Source organism: Mya arenaria, chromosome 14, assembly GCF_026914265.1.
Source record: "Mya arenaria isolate MELC-2E11 chromosome 14, ASM2691426v1".
In the NCBI taxonomy this organism is placed as follows: Eukaryota; Metazoa; Mollusca; class Bivalvia; order Myida; family Myidae; genus Mya; species Mya arenaria.
In genome coordinates, this window is record NC_069135.1 from 36,907,173 (window position 1) to 36,924,526 (window position 17,354).

General features: G+C 33.7%; 1 protein-coding gene across 1 annotated transcript in view; it reads left to right on the forward strand.

Moving 5' to 3' along the window:
* The first annotated feature begins 2,876 nt into the window (after positions 1–2,876).
* The window catches only part of LOC128216068 (soluble guanylate cyclase gcy-36-like), a 43,637-nt gene continuing 29,159 nt past the window's right edge, over positions 2,877–17,354 (forward strand). Inside the window, exons 1-3 of the mRNA XM_052922660.1 lie at positions 2,877–2,887; positions 6,677–6,753; positions 7,656–7,858. Coding sequence (XP_052778620.1) covers positions 2,877–2,887; positions 6,677–6,753; positions 7,656–7,858 — 291 coding nt within the window. The remainder of the gene's footprint in view (positions 2,888–6,676; positions 6,754–7,655; positions 7,859–17,354) is intronic.

Consider the following 17,354-nt stretch of genomic DNA (forward strand, 5'->3'; position numbering starts at 1 on the left):
AGCTGGTGGACTCGATTAGAGACTTAATATTCGAGAAATGACATACTTGCCAAGATTATTATATCGCAGTGGTTAGCGCACTCGCTTCTCACCAAGGCGACCCGGGTTCGATTCCCGGCCTGGGCATGTGAGTTTGGTTAGTGGTCACCAAGCCGGACAAGTTGGTTTTCTCCGGGTACTCCGGTTTCCCCCACATCGTAAGACAACACTCTCGCTCAAGATCGTGCCAACGAGAGTGATTAATATAAGTTGCAATAGCTTGTTTCATAATCGTTGTAAAATCAAATAAACTAAGATTATTATATTCTAAAATGACTTCCTGCATTGGAATAAGCTAAAGTTCTTTTGTAATTTAAGTTTGATGAATAGTTTATATTTTGTTTGGGTTTGGTTTTGCACTTATTAGCATTGAAAGGTAGCTGCCACTGGTTAGCGCAGTGAAAGCTTCAAAGGTATCGCACAGAGCCGCCTAGTTTCACATAAAGACTTAAGTCGCATAACAACTTAACCAAACACATTCCTGCTATATCAGTTAATTGTTAGTATTACTGTCTTATCGATTATAAAATTTCAGGCCGGTAAACACGTCCTGTATTTATGTCTATTTATTCCGTAGTAATCTCTTTATAAAGCTTCACATCATCTGCAAATAAGTGGAATATATATATATATATAACCCATATAAACAGTACTGAAACTAGTACATACTTAAGGGGCTCTCCACATCTCGTTTACATCATTTACCTTTTCAAATCTGTCGAGGAGAACTTTTTTTGCATTTCCTTGAATGTCATTTTCCCAGCCTTTTTAGTTGTCTACGTCCGATTTTCTCTCGGAAAGCTTGAAATTACACTCAAGAAATTGGATTGTACAGGAGAAGCCTTTATGAAACTCTTGTAGGAGAGATGAATGTTAATTATTTGTTTCTAGGTGATCCGCCATAGCTTCTACTTTACCGCATTTCTGCTGATGAAACACTTATTTGGCTGCAGTATTGTGTTTGCTTCCGATAGGGTAACCAGATTTTTTAATATCTGCATGCAGGATTTCCGGCTAGTTACAACGTTGTATTTTGTCAGACGTCTGGGTGAAACTAATCACTTGGATAACGTGTAGTTTTGTGTTTTGTCCTCATTGAAGGGTTTTCGATTTACATGTCTTTATCTGAAAAATTGAAGTCGCAAATTGACCAAGCATGAAAATAACCCTTCATTTGAACTTTTTGATTTACATATTATTATCATTTACATTCATTCGAACTATTGTATTAATATTTTCCCTAAATTGTCTTAGAGATAAGTTTCGCAACACACACTTGTACTGAACGTTTGGGCTGAAGGTAGAGCACTGCTCTCGACCAGCTGTCGATTCCGTAGTGAAGAGGTCTGAAGTGTCAATGCTAAATGTTTTGAGAGTAATAACGGAAAGACCACCTTACAGAATATTCACAAAGAATAATGATTGATCAAAATGGCTTTTAGTTTAAGTTGTTTATTTATTTTCATTTGGACGTCCGCATTGATATCTACACTATTTATACATTACCAGTTTCTTGAAGGACAGTGTTTATTAACAATATTATTCCCAATAAAATAATTTTTTGCATTTGTTTTAAAACAGTTTCTTGTCGTAATTAGGTTAAGCCAAAAACTAGACACGAGGCAACGCTGTTGGTGACTTCATTCTTCTGAGATTGCTGAGATTGAATGCCCACAAGTATCGTCATTTCTGTTTTATCCATTATTTGCTTGCTAAATTGTATTTTATCCCCTGCTTAGGATGTAGTGTTATTTGCCATGAATTAAAACTATATCATGCCATTTTTTTATATTTATTAGAAAGAAAACTTTAATACAATGGAAACTACAGGAACAAGCCCAGTTATCAAGGCTAAACACACTCTGAAGGAATGAAAAAACAACATATTTTGATCAATATTGATCAGCATAATATACTGCAACAAGACAGGTATTGATTAATTTTGGGATACCGCATTGAAACAGCCAATAAAATCACTGGAATATCACTACAATTAAACACAGAGGGCCATCTGCAATGTTCTGCCTGTTTAAACTTGTTTCAAACTATTCATTTATGTAGGTAAGACTTGAATCTAGCCGGAGGTAAAACTTAAGGTTAACTACAATGACAAATGCATTGTGTACCCAAAAAGAATGATGCAAAAACACACTATCAATAAATATTTGTAAGTATTAACGAGATGTGAAGTGTGGATCGTGCATTTTATTCACTCATTATTTTTGAGTTATCTTGATAGATGTGCTAAATGTATCATATAGCCCAGCGTTCGGCGTAATGAATGACAGTATTATAACTGCAATATTTCCCATTGGATTATGTATGACAGAATGTAATCACCATACCATTCAATAGTGGGATCAAGAGTATTAAACACATCTATTCAAATACAGATTCTCTTAATGGACATTGTCGATCACGCTGTTGGCGGAAAACGCCAAGCGAGTTGTGGCTCTAAGAAGGTGTTTTTTTAATCTAACAAAGCCAGTCATACAGATTTCCTCTGCTTACTTGTAGAAAAGAAACTTGCAGAAGTTTTATGAGAGAGCTATCTAGTCAAAGCTTTTAAAACTCCATGTCATTTGCATTTCTTCAATGAAATCTGTGATCATTCTGATCTCAATTATAGCTTAAATTGATTGGTAATTTTACTTAACAGGCTTTTTATAGTTTAAAACTTCCTTTTTACTGAGTAAACTAACCATGTTGTGCAAAGGCGGTTCGTCAGTGCAAATGAAACATGCGTGTTACAAGACAGTGTAAACAAACAGGTCAGTTTCCCCCTTTGAACTATTCTCTGTAAAAAATAGACCAGCTTAGTTATAAAAATAATCATAATGGATTACAGGTTAGTTACTTATTCCTTGTGTCTTTTTCATATAAGAAATAAGGAACTTGTTTCTTATTCCTTATTCAAAATATGTAATTGCAAAAACACATATTATAATTTCTTTATAATGTGTTCCGTTTTTCATACGAATTAAGCAATTTTGTGATATGAAACAATGCCTGGAAATAAAATATCTTGAATAAGGCATAGGGAACTAATTTCTTATTCCTTATTTGAAAAAAAAAAATAAAGAAAAGGGAATAAGACACAGGGAACTATTTTATCCCCCATAGGATACTAGAAAATTAATCATACTGCTTTGCATAATTCACAAAAATATATAATTTGGAGACCTCATGTGATCCCAGCTCAGTTGTTCTAAGCTAAGCTATCCTCGTTACAACCTTAATCGCATTTCAGTGTCATTTATCGGATTTTTTTACCTAATTACTCATTTTTCAACTCACGTTTCGATTTCCAACCGTACTTAATCAAATTTCATTTTTTTCTCAGTTTTAGATTCAAGTTCGTTCTATTTTCAGGAGTTAAGCTACCGGTCGTGCTAGAAATGTTCGCGGAGAATTCTTGCAGTACTGTCTGAGACATGGGTACGACAAAATGCAGAAGACCTAAGGGGGGAACTTCAAATCATTTATCCAGAAGCTGGACTCTCTGCATGCTTTACTCGCCTTGACATACAAGAATATCGTTGCTCCATCCTTCAGGTAAGATATACACAGTCTTGTATTGTTACGGGTATGCCATTTAGCGACGGGTCTATTACACACTCGTTGATACTAAAATACGGCGTTACAATTTTTGTTCACGGTCACGACCTATGATGATCAACGAAATAAATTTTCTGAAGTCTTAAAATATCTGTAAATTGCCAGATTCTAGATATGGCTTAAAAGAGTATGTGGCACACGAATCACTGTATTCCATCTGGAGCTGATGGAAGCTTTAATATTGGATTCATGCACATGTTTCTTATACATAACATGGTTCAGTTTGTTCTGCTTATAACTGTGTATTTCTTTAACATATGTACATTTACCATGAATGAACTGTTCTGTAGCTATCATTTACAAATGATGCTTAGTATTTTGTATTACAAAAGCGATCTTCCTGATAGTAATTGCACTTTTCTTTCAATTTGTTGATTAAAAGATATGTTTTTTTGTAAATTATCATCTGCTTTTAGGCAGAAAACATTGAATATTCATTTTCTCAGGAATATTTCAGAACAAAAAAGAGGATAGTGTCAGGGATTTTTTTTAACTTCACGAAGATTTCGTATTTCATTTTTTTTTCAGTAGCATGCCTTCTGTAGCTTAAATATAATTGCTGAAAACTTTATTACATGCTAACTCAAGTCATAAACCATTAAAATACACACTCGGTATCGTCTTTTACCAAGTAATGATATCTTGAATGCTATTTTCCCTCAAATCAAATGGTTTGCCTTAAAGCTGTTTACAACGTCGACAAAGATGAAGACTGTAATGGCCCTTCTTGCAACACAACAGGATATTCACTTTCATTCACATACGGCTGTCTGCAATGTTGGACATTGCAATTACAGAAACCGAAAGACACTGCTCATAAATTTACATTTATAAGGTTCCTTATATTCCAAATGACTAATATGGTTCGTTACATTACTTATGTCTTGTTAACAAACCAGTACGATGGTACGAATCAACTCGCAAAAACAACCTAGTTTTGTGAAATGAGAACTGGCGATGTTTTTTTTTTAGTTAATTTAGGGTCAGCCAATTGTATCTGCATATGAATTCCTTGAAACTTATCATTCAGAAGGACAAAATACACCACGCTATAAAAGCAGCAGTTATAGACTGATTGAGATCAATTATGAAATGAATGTAATGGTAATTACATTTCTGTCTATAAAGCCAACACAGACATGTTATACCCCTACACAATAGCTGGTCTGATTATATACTCTGGTTGATATAAAATGTAGACTCACGCTATGAAGATGCGATAGAATGTTGTCTAAGTAAATAAACCACCAGGGATTGCACAATTGTTGACTTTACCTGCTAGAACATTTTGCCATTTAGTTGACAAACATCACTCATTATGTACATTATCTGTCCTTGGGAAGAATCCTTATGAGACACAAGCATAACAATAGATTTAATAACAACTATACGTATCGACGATTCGGAGCTAAACATCGAATAATGAATGGCTGGAATCCCATTAATCATTGAACAAAGAAGAAACGTGTGTGATTTTCAAACTATTCCAATGTTGTTTTATAGTCACAAACGTGGTGGCCAAATGGATGTTTCGACAAACCCATCAACATCGATTCATAAACAAAGAAAATGAGTTGCATTGGTTGTATCTGTTACAAAAGGTTTTGTTTTGAATACACATTCATTGCTTGCTTCTATTATGAAGTTGTAACGATGAATTGTCAACTTTTATCCAATGTAGTATATATTCTTATATAATTTCGACGAACTTGTTATATTGTTAAGTTAAGATCCATCACGTTTCATTTTCTCGTTTGTGTTAACGCTCTGAAAATGACATTGAAATGAAAAAATGTCTAAAATAAATGGGATTGTTTCTTCAACTACTACATGTTCTGTTCAACACTTAATTTAGTCTATTATTTGACCTTTGTGTAAATGGTTTTAATCTCAAAAACACAAGCGGTCATTAAAAAAACTCAAATAAAGGTTTAGAATGTAAAAAATATCAAATGATTAACATGATGGCAAGGACTGGTTAATCGGTGGACGGATGCTTAGTTCCCTTTTCTCTGCATTCCAAGGGAAACACCACCAACATCTTGGGTAAAGGGCTTTATATAATCAAATTCATCATTTTTACAATAGTTCTTTCCTTGACATTTAAAAATAATAGTCAAAATACAAGTCTCGGTCGAACAGCTTTTAGAGATTTTAACAATGGCAGTTATTTTAAATTTGGATTGAAAAGGTTGTTAACATTCTGTGGCTCCTGATTCTCTTCCTGAAAGCTTACTTTTTCTTTGTTTCAAAACTGCTTTGAACCTTCCATTTAAAAACTTTGATATTGGAAAACCAAATGTTTAAAATAGCATCGTTTTATTACAAGCAGTATACGTTCACTGTTATCATATTAGAGAGTAGACTATTAGTTAACGTAGGCTAAAGAACACTAAATTAAAACATGAACGTCTGAGCCGGTACCGGTTTAATACATTAACCCTTTATCTACTATAAATGCACATAAAATAAAGCATTAACAAATAACAACAACAATCGAATAACTTAAGCTGGATGTTTTTAAATTACAAAAAAAAAACAATTACAAGACTAAAACTGTAAACAAACATATTATGGTGAAAGCTAAAGCCTTTATCAACTATATGACACTGCGTTGAGAAAATATATGAACTATGACCTAAACATAAACAAATAACTAAAATAAAACAAACAACAACAACATGTAATTGCTATTAAAATATACAAAAATATTTTGGCATGCAACAGAAGAAGCAAATTATTGAAACGAGTCTTTATCGGATTATATGATAATGATAAATGACATTCCTCATTTAAATAAAAGGCTTAAGACGTAGACTATAAGGACTTAAGTCACTTTTGAACCCTCAGACATTCGTAAAAAGCACACTCAACCCGAATGATTGAAATGATACAAAAGCGCTTTCGCATACATTGATAGCGCTGGTCTTAAGCCCAGCCACTTTTAATCGTTACAAGGGTTTAAAAGTGAATTATTTGACAGGATTGTGTCCTAGCTATCCCTCGTTGCCTTTTTCAGATGCGAGACAAATGAAGATGACAGTCTGTCTTTACACTACTACACGATACGGCCGGGACTCTACCCTATTGTTCTAGGTAAAATTGGGCTTTTATATAAATAAGCATAACTCAATGCAAACAAAGTCAAATTCATAACTGTAAGTTATTCCCTGAACAATACTACATACATAATGAAATAGACATGGAAGGTTACAAAACAGTTGACTTCATGTCATAAAATTTGATCATTACTAAGCATTATTAATTCGCAACACAAACTAGCCTTATAAATACGGCCAATTTAACCAAACAATCCTAGCTTGATGGTAAATGGTGTTGGATGCAAAAAAAACCCAAGCTGTTCTGATTATCTTTTCCCTTTTATCATTTTTCTTAAATTGTAAATGAAAGGACTGTTTTGAGATTCAAGATCAGTTAATTCTGATGAAATGGACATTTGATATGTCTTTGGCAATTTACAACATGAACTTATGTCAGGCAGTTTTAATAAAGCATCATTATAAGACATATATGACCGTTCGTTTCCTTTTACAACATGAACTTATGTCAGGCAGTTTTAATAAAGCATTATTATAAGACATATATCACCGTTCGTTTCCTGATATTGTGATAATGACAGTATCGTATATAATAACACAAATGTATGCTTAAATAATTGTTGGATTGCTGTCAAACAATCAGGACAAATTATGGTTAATTTTCAAGAAATGAAAAGCAAGAATTTAACATGTTATGTTGGATATGTCTTAAAAATAGTTCTTCCCTTCTAAGTAAATCGTCATTTGTTTTATATGTACGATGTTTGCATTCTTCCAGTAATTTTATAACATTTGCATACAATTTTCAACGTCTTAGCTATAAGGGTTTCTAACATTGTGTTTATTCCGGCCTTTGAGTTTTCATAATTATTGATGTCATTGAATATAACGTTTCCCACCAGGATATCGTTTGTTATGACTCAACTTCTTGTCACCCAGGGTTCGTTAAGGTGGTTGCTCGTGACTTGTATAATAAGGAGGCGGAAATCAGCGTCTTAGCGAAATCTCAGGAAATCATCGCAGGTGGGAAAACACAGGAGCACGTCCGTTTCCGGTTGGTCTTCACGGTGACGACACAAAGTCTCTTGTCGAGTTCCGGCCAGCGTTCCTCACCGACTTTAAGACTAGTGCAGAACAGTTCTGTATGCATTCCCTTATCGTATTATTTTCGATTCCAACCTCAACGTCAAACAGTCCATAATGATGATTCAAAGACTCTTACGAATTCAGCTCATCATCGATGTGTGATATATTTTAACTCATACCCCCTCAGATGCAAATGGTCGTTATAAGGCTGTTCATTAATGCAGTGTTCATGCTCAGAGTGCTTTTTCCTACAAACAATCAAATCACTCACCAAACCACGGAAAGGAATGATGATCTGCTTTCTCTAATACTGAAAGGTTAGTGTAATTTAACTTAAGAGCAAACAGACACGCATTCATTTCCTTAGCCTTCTAAAGTTTGTCACTCATTTATTTCCTTAGACTGCCATATTTTGACACGCATATATTATCTTAGGCTGCCATACTTTGTCACGCATATATTTCCTTAGACTGCCATACTTTGACACGCATATATTTCCTTAGACTGCCATGCTTTGACACGCATATATTTCCTTAGACTGCCATACTTTGACACGCATATATTTCCTTAGACTGCCATACTTTGACACGCATATATTTCCTTAGACTGCCATACTTTGACACGCATATATTTCCTTAGACTGCCATACTTTGACACGCATATATTTCCTTAGACTGCCATACTTTGACACGCATATATTTCCTTAGACTGCCATACCTTGACACGCATATATTTCCTTAGACTGCCATACTTTGACACGCATATATTTCCTTAGACTGCCATAGTTTGACACGCATATATAATCTTAGGCTGCCATAGTTTGTCACGCATTTATTTCCTTAGACTGCCATACTTTGACAAACATATATTCCCTTAGAATGGCATACTTATGACAATCATATATTTCCTGCTATTTTTGACACGCATTTATTTCATTAGACTGATATAGTTTGACACGCACTTGTTTAATTAGAAAACACGTGGTTAAATCCTATGAGACGAGGTTTATTATCACGCAGACATGCAATATATTCCAAGTGCGCACATATTAGATTTTGCAGGCGCATATGGATATTAAACGGGTTTGTAAACAAATACACACAAAGCTTGCTTTTCCCTGAATATTAAACTACACGCCTTTCCCTTTCCAAAGTACAAAAAAGTTATGTAAACGCATAAGTAGCGATACCTTTCTTTAATGAGTATCGTGTACACACATGATACCAAGTTCAAGCTCACGCAATTAAAACAAAAAAAAATGTTGATGCATAGCATCAAGTCCGCGCATTTAAAATCGAAGAAAAAATATGCATCTATATCACCAATGATTTTTTTTTTCGATATTTAAATTATAACATATTATAAAATATATATTTTAACTCTATTCGGAAGACATATTTGATGGAAATAATGTAACAGTTGTATTTGTATTTTGTCAACACAGTTTTCTCCAATGAGTTAATGATCGGGGAAAATGCTTATGGACTATGAGGAAACAGGCTGATTTTGGCATAACATAACACACAATTATGAATATTGTAATTTTTTTCCTTATTTCCTTTCATGATGCTTTCCAAGGAAAAGTATTGCGATATCTGGATAAATTTAAGATGTTCTGGTGGCACCGTGTGACCTCCAGCTATTCTGGGAAAATTTGGTATTTAAAATCAATATTAAATAACACCAATGTACAGGGCCGTTATATTAGACTTTGTCATCAATTAAATTATTAAAACAAAATAAAACACATGGTATATCGCATTTTTCCGTGCAACATGGAAAATATGGACAGCCAAAATCTGATGTACTAAATAAACTGGTGCCCAGGTTAGGCTGTATTTTGGACAATTATAAGTAGTGAACTCACGGGACCCGTTTTATAAACGTGTGACATATAATCGAACATTCAAAACCCCTTTTTCCTAGGACCCTTTTATACCACTGTATCAAAGCGATGACAGCCATTTAAAACGGCACAATTTAGATTTGCATTTGATAGATGCATTACTTTATAGTGTAAACTATTCTTTGTTCCTTTCAGGGCAATTTAATTTGAAATGTTGTGTTGTCTAGTTTTCATTTTTTTACCGTTCTCTGTCGCTTCAATTTCCCTCTGCCGATGATAAATGATTTTTATTAAATAAACAACTAACACAATATCGTATTCTCGCTCGTGACAAGTATATGTCCTTTTTTTCCTCCGGGAATGTTTAATGAACGTCATGAAAACAGTGTGCGATTGTGATTGAGATTTATAGTCTAAATTAGACGAACATGACGAGTCTGTTCCTAGATAATCCATGGAAACAAGACTGGATGTGCTTTTGTGCGAAGTTCCTTAACCACATTGAAGGTGAAATTGAGATAAAACTGCTTTTACACCTTTTTGATTCAATCAGCTCCGAGAGTTCAACAAACGCTCTATAGCCGGAAAACTTTCATCACATTCTTTATGAGAGCTTTAAACTACGACGCGTAATAGAGTATGTCACATAAGCGTTGATGTGTATTTTTGATAAAGAATATTGCATACAACCGTTGACAGCTCTTAAAATAAAACGAAACGTTGACAGAATGCGTATTGCAATATCGGCACATTTCACGCTTAAATAATATAGATTGTATTCCAAGTAGGGTAAATAAAACAATGCAATTCAATCAATCACTTTGTTTATCGTTCTCATTCCTGCACGGCATTTTACTACGATGTATCGGTTCAATTTAACCGTGTGTTTCTCGTCACTGGTGATATATGCATTCTTTGATAAAGGTCGAGGTTTGAGTGTTTTCGAATATTTTGCCTCACTGTGCCCGTATATATGCCGTTAATTGGATTAAGACAGCCAATAGAATGACAAAGAGAACGCAATCCAGCAAGTAGGATGCTGTAACATTGGATCGACAATGACATTAAATCACAGGAGTCGATCAGTGTGCTTTGAGTTAATGTTTTAACGTTTTGACATAACTCTGGGAATAATACTAGCACTATTAAAGCGGTTTTTGTTAACCAATGAAACTAGCTTAGTTTTACAGTTGCTTGTTGTTTGTTAGATTATAAACAATACATAATAGCGACAGTGGCTTCAGTTTACAATATTTTAATATCATGTTCGTCTTTCTTGTGTGTTTTTTTTTAAACTGCGGTGTTCGGCTATGTTTAAGGTGTGTAACCAATGCTGAGTCAGGTTCATTAAGAAAATGTACGACTGAAAGTCATATTTGCATTTAGCTTGTCATGTGAACGGACTTCCAAATTGATTTGCCAAAGGCGTTTTTGGTGCAAATGTTTTTAATGGTTTTACTTATTCACGAGAATTCCGTTTCAAGAAAGAGCAATGCGCTTTATCATAACTATATACGATTTCCCGTGAACAAAAATACGGACGAGCAACATGAAATGTACTTTCAAAATTTTAGTTTTGGGTATTTTTTGCTTTGTGTCTTAACATATGAACGTTTCCTTTGCAAAATATAGCCACCTTTTACAAACAAGGGACTATGAGTTCCGATGTCGAGGGGAAGTTGATGTGACAGGGAAAGGGAGAATGACGACGTTTATCCTCCTAGGGACCAGAGACAAGCGGCTAACGGAACCACTCGATGAGCACCTTGAATAACCGATTGAGGGTGCTCACGGGACAGACACAGTGAAGGTGACGAATTACAGAACATCAAGTGACGTCAGTGACTCACTAGGAAAAGGCGTCAGTAGCAAGTGCATTATAGTCTGATGGATGAGAATATGTATATATGCGAACCTACACTTGGTTAATAGATGCATTCGGGTTAAGTTAGGGAAGTATCGTTAGTATTGTCTTGCTCTTGTTTAAAACAACATTAATGTTTACCCTCTATAGGCTTCTTCATCAAAATATGTAGTAATATAGCAAATATGAAGATCCAATATCAATAAAAATTTATTTTATCGACATGTTTTTATCTTTATTTGTTTCTTAAATGTTATTGTTTTCATTAACAAATTGCGTGTTAAATAATATAAAGGGTAGGGTTGAAATCATTTATATCGGTATCGACTAAGATACCAATAGAGTCTTAACTATTTGGAGTTGTTAATAAAGCTCAGAGAACCCAAATAATGTACGCAAAAATGTTGTTGTTTTGGGTGCCTCAAAATGCTATCATGCTCAAACTATTCGGACGTACTCGGCTTTTGAAGCTGCTATGATTTTTAAGTAAGTTTAATTCCAAACCTCCATGAAACGAAATGGCATTTAAATAAATATTATTAAAATTTAAATGATTTCTCTTTGTAAACCTTATTTAAGCATGACGTAAAATTCACTGAGAATGTGATAAAAAACCGAGCGAATATTGGAAACCCAAATTGGGTTAGTCACTTTATGCTAAATATATTCTGAAATATGTAAAAATTACCGACAACGGCCTTTGATTGACACATGCCTTTTAGAATAATGATAAGAGTGTTCTCTGAAGCCGACACTTTGACACACTAGAACAATAAAAAGCCATTTCTGGTTTAAAAGAATGTTGACATGTTGCACTTCCGTTTCTACGACATAGGGGTAAGCACAGATCCCGATCACAATGTATTTCTAATTGGATCCTTTTACATTCCATTGTGGTAGCCTGATGGACGTATATAAATGGACCAGGCGTAAATTTAATTAAAAAATGTTACGTTTGAAATGTCATCTTTAATTTAACAAAATGAAAATGATTATAATAATTTCAAACCAAAATAAAACTGATATACTATTTAACAAGAGCTGTTGATAGTAATACTTGTAATTATAATGATTTTAAACTGTAAAAACATTTTTAATTCTATTTATCGTGGAAAACTTTATTAACAGCCCTGTCATGGAAATGTTTGTCAATGAAGGTGACATTCGTGTGCCGATTAACTAATGGTCATTCTTCTTAGGTCAAACTGGAAATTGGCCTGTGACATAATAATAACATTGTCATTACTTACACTATTAAAAAACAAGCAAACATTATATACAGAACAGGAGAAATTGTTTTTGGACGTTTAAAAAGGCAACATTTGAATGGTCTGCCGTTTTATCAAGGCCGGTTCAAGTAAATTATATGTCACATATTCAAAAGTCTACGAAATTGGCAGAAAAAGGTTCGCAAAATGTGTAATAACCACGATGGACAGAATAAATACCACAATGCTCTAGTTAAAAGACAGCAATGACAACACAGCTGGTTACTTTACCTTTTAGTAAAGTTCAGCGTCCGTTTGACACACTACCATTGAGTGTGTTCCCTGTATAAGGGCAGACTCTTCGAGAGACACAAAGATAACGTTAAGATTTAAAATGTAAGGTGATGGTAACACGCCTATTGAGGGAATATTGAATGTTGAGTTGCAAAAGAACTGAGAAGAAAACATGTATGATATTTAAACTCGTTGATAATCACCAACCTGGCAAGTGTGCTTTTACTGGTACACCGATTTCGTAAGGCGGCACATTCACCTAACATTACGCTAATGAGTTTGATGAATTTAATGTTGTAATAATGTCTGTTACGATCGTTGAAAAATAAATCAAATTTAATTAATTCATTAAAAAGAAATTCATCGCGCATGCTTAACGTTATCTAAGACTTTCAACTCCTATGACCAAATGCAGCCGTCGTATCCACTATATTAATGTTTTCGAAGCTAATTTTGTTTGAACACAAATTGATAGTATCATTTGCATGTTAATGACCCGTCGTGTTATTTTAATTATCTTAATTTAATGTTTAGTGCGTTTTTATCAAATGAGCCTACAAAACGCACTTTCACACACTGCTCTTGACAAGAATATGTCTTCTGAATTAACTATTTGACATTACTTCATTTTCTCCGGATATGTTTTATTACACTCTGAGCATAAAATTGACATTTAACTAAAAGAACACAGATCCTGGCATGTGCAAAATTAGAAATAGTTTTGTAAGACATACCTTTTCAATAAATGTAAGGGCAAGCTATTGTTGAGCATGAATTAAGGTTATCTGAAAAGTAAGAGAATGTTTTTGTGGTGTGGTATTTTTGCAGGCTAATGATCTAATCGAAAACCGTAAAATATATCGCAGTATTTGGACGTCACCATCTTATGACTACATGGAATGGTTTACGCGAAAGGTTTTGATCAATATTATGCTGACATGTTGAAGAAGGTTCAATTTGTACTGTATTTAAACCTGTTTTCTGTAAAGAAACAGCTTCTCTGAAGAACTGAACCGTAGGCTTTGTAAGTTAACTTAGCTCCTGGAATATGAGCACCCTCCTTCCATATAACTGGTTTTATCGTTTGTTAAAAGACTGCAAATAGTATAAATATATTCAATGCAATTAAATGAGTATTTTGTGGATACATAGATGCAAATACCCATCGTTGCATCGCACATAATTATCTATCCTGTCTTAGTTAGATTCAAGTAATTTTAAGACCACGAACGGAATAGGAATATAACTAAATCCTTAAATATTGCCGGTTGTATTAGATTTTACAGCTTGATGGTTTTTGTTCATTTTTGCTTTCAATACAGGGATGTCTTCGTATATAAAATGCATGACTTAGGGGACCATATTTAAACTTCATTAATACAAACAGTTCCATAACACTGCACAGGGAAATCTTATTTACATATTTTTTTTATATGAAATATCAGCCGACACAAGCACAATAAGAAATAATGAATAATTTATTGCTCAATGAAAAGATACTTTTAACTTCGACGCAAAGCGATTTATATCTTATGCAATTATACTGCGATAGATATGTCATTCAAGCATTGTCCTTCATTTCTAATTTAGACTACATAACACCAACAGATTGCACATAGAATAAACATTGACAGGATTGGATAAACTATACATACTACAAATAAGTGCTATTCATTTTTTTGAGTGTCAACAATGATGCAGTCCACAAACAACCCCAACAATCAATCGTCCCGAAAGTTCCATTAGAAACTTTTATTCTATATTTATATTTAGACTGCTATTAGTATGTGCCTGCTTGAGGTCGTTGCAATACTATGACTTTTGTCTTACCCTTAGTTTGCCATTTGCAGTTCATACAAATTTAAGATTATTGAAGTTAGAAGTGAGATATTTAACAAAACGGGCCACTGCTGAATTTAAACTCTGATTTATGTTCAAAAGTATAATGTGACTATCATAAACTTCATCGAAATGGATGTACAATAATTTACATTCATCCAAGTAATATTCATAATTTGTTTATTTTCAAAATTAGCTTAATTTGTATATGTAATCAAGTAATGATATTCATAAATCTATTTTCCCTAAAAACAAATTGTTTTTGCCTTTAAACGGGCTATGACGTCTAAAACCGTCAATTTTGAAAGAGTCGCAATGAATGTTACATTTGCGTGACAAAATTCTTATGGTCCTCGCCTTTTAGTCAATCAGGAAACTCACTTAAATACGCATACGGCTGTCGGCGAAGGGCGAACATTGCAATTACTTCCACGTATTCTTCACACAGACACACTACACAGAAAATTGCATTTGTAAGGTTCAAAATTTACAAAATATCATATTGTTTTCTACTGTCCTCTCATTTATATAATCTTGCAGACACATCAGTCTTGGATACGATCGGGATGGAAAGCTGATGTTTCAAATGTCCTCCTCATGTACTTAAACAGGTAATTCAAATCCACTACTGCTGTCGGCCCCGGTGGACATTGTGTTTACTCCCATGTACTCAAATACAACTGACAACAACAGAAATATCCTGTACAGAAAATGAAAATATTTATTAGATTTCTAAATACCCAAAACGACTGAAGGATGGATTCATTTCTCCATCCAAGAGTGTATTTTTAAAAGATATAACACACACTTTTTCGACAAATAATTTACCGACTTGTGTTTTCGTAAAACCTGTTTCTGGTGTATGTACAGTCCAAATTTAAGAACCATCCAAAACATTAAAATATATCTAACGACATTGGAATGTAACAAGAAATACCATCAGTGTGTTATGTTACAATTCTTACACTTCTGTTGTGTTAATAGATGGGTACGGAATGGTGGAATAGTTTACGGTAATCGTCCCATGTCCTATGGCCGAAAAACAAACACGACAAAACCAATACTTAAGTGAAAAGCTAAAAAAAACAAGCTCAGTAGTAAAACGTTTACATATAAACCCGGTTTAATGGCACAGGGAAGACGCGAACACCAAAAACTCACGAACAAGAAACATGGAAGAACTGCACAAAACTCCACAAACATCACAGTGCATATATACTATACATATATTTGATAAACGAGACGATAACTTTTGTATAGAATAATAATTATTATATTTTGCTTACAGATTGTATTATTAAAGAAAGACACTGTTTAGTGACATCAATCAAGCACCAACCCCTATATTTCCAGCGTTGGCTAAAGCGTTATTCAATAGTCACTTTTTGTGATTCAATGATCTCCGAAATACCCGAACATGGATATATGCACTGTATCAGTCTTTATGGCAACCATGGGGCTACCTCAGACGAGTAAGCCTTCAGAAGGACAAAATGAAAAGACCAATTGAGAATAATTAAGTTATGACAGTAATGGTAATGTCTATTAAGCCAACACACTCATGTCATATCCCTATACAATAGCTCTATTGAATAGATCTGGTTAAAATGAAGTGTAGACAACATGATTATGTGGACTCCTGCTATATAGATATCAATGATGACACGATTTTTGACAGTACCTGTTAGAACAATTCAATATTTACTTGACAAACACCACACATTATGTGTTCTGTCCTTGATAAGAAATCCTCAAGAGACAAAGATGAAAACACATTTAAGAATTCCATTGTACGTATCAATAACAATAATGTGGATTCCTGCTATATAGATACTCATGATGCCACGATTATTGACAGAACCTGGTTGTACAGTTCAACATTTACTCGACACATTATGTGCATTCTCTGTCCTTGAGTAGAATTTTTATGAGACACAAAGATAAAAATACATTTTTAAGAATGACATTGTACGTATCGACGATTAGACTATTGAATGACTTGTATCCCATTGTTTAAAGCTATAGCGGATGGATGCATCGACAAACACATTAACTTCAATTAATCAACAGAGAAAAGAGTTCCCTCCAGCTTGGTCGTATCTGTTTAAAACCTTTTGTATTTAATATTCTTTCATTGCTTCCATTATAAAGTGGTTAACTATTTTGAATAGAAATTTACCAATGTATTGATAAACGTTGATCTAAACACACGCACACACACACACACACACACACACACACACACACACACACATATATATATATATATATATATATATATATATATATATATATATATATATATATATATATATATATATATATATATATATATATATATATATATATATATATATATATATAACTAGCTTGTAGCTAAAAAGCCATATATTCTCATATACTCTTAACTTGTATAATATTAAGTTAACGTAAATAACGTTACCGATCGGAAAGTAACATTGCAAGTGAACAAGTGTATAGATAAAATGGAATTTTTAAGC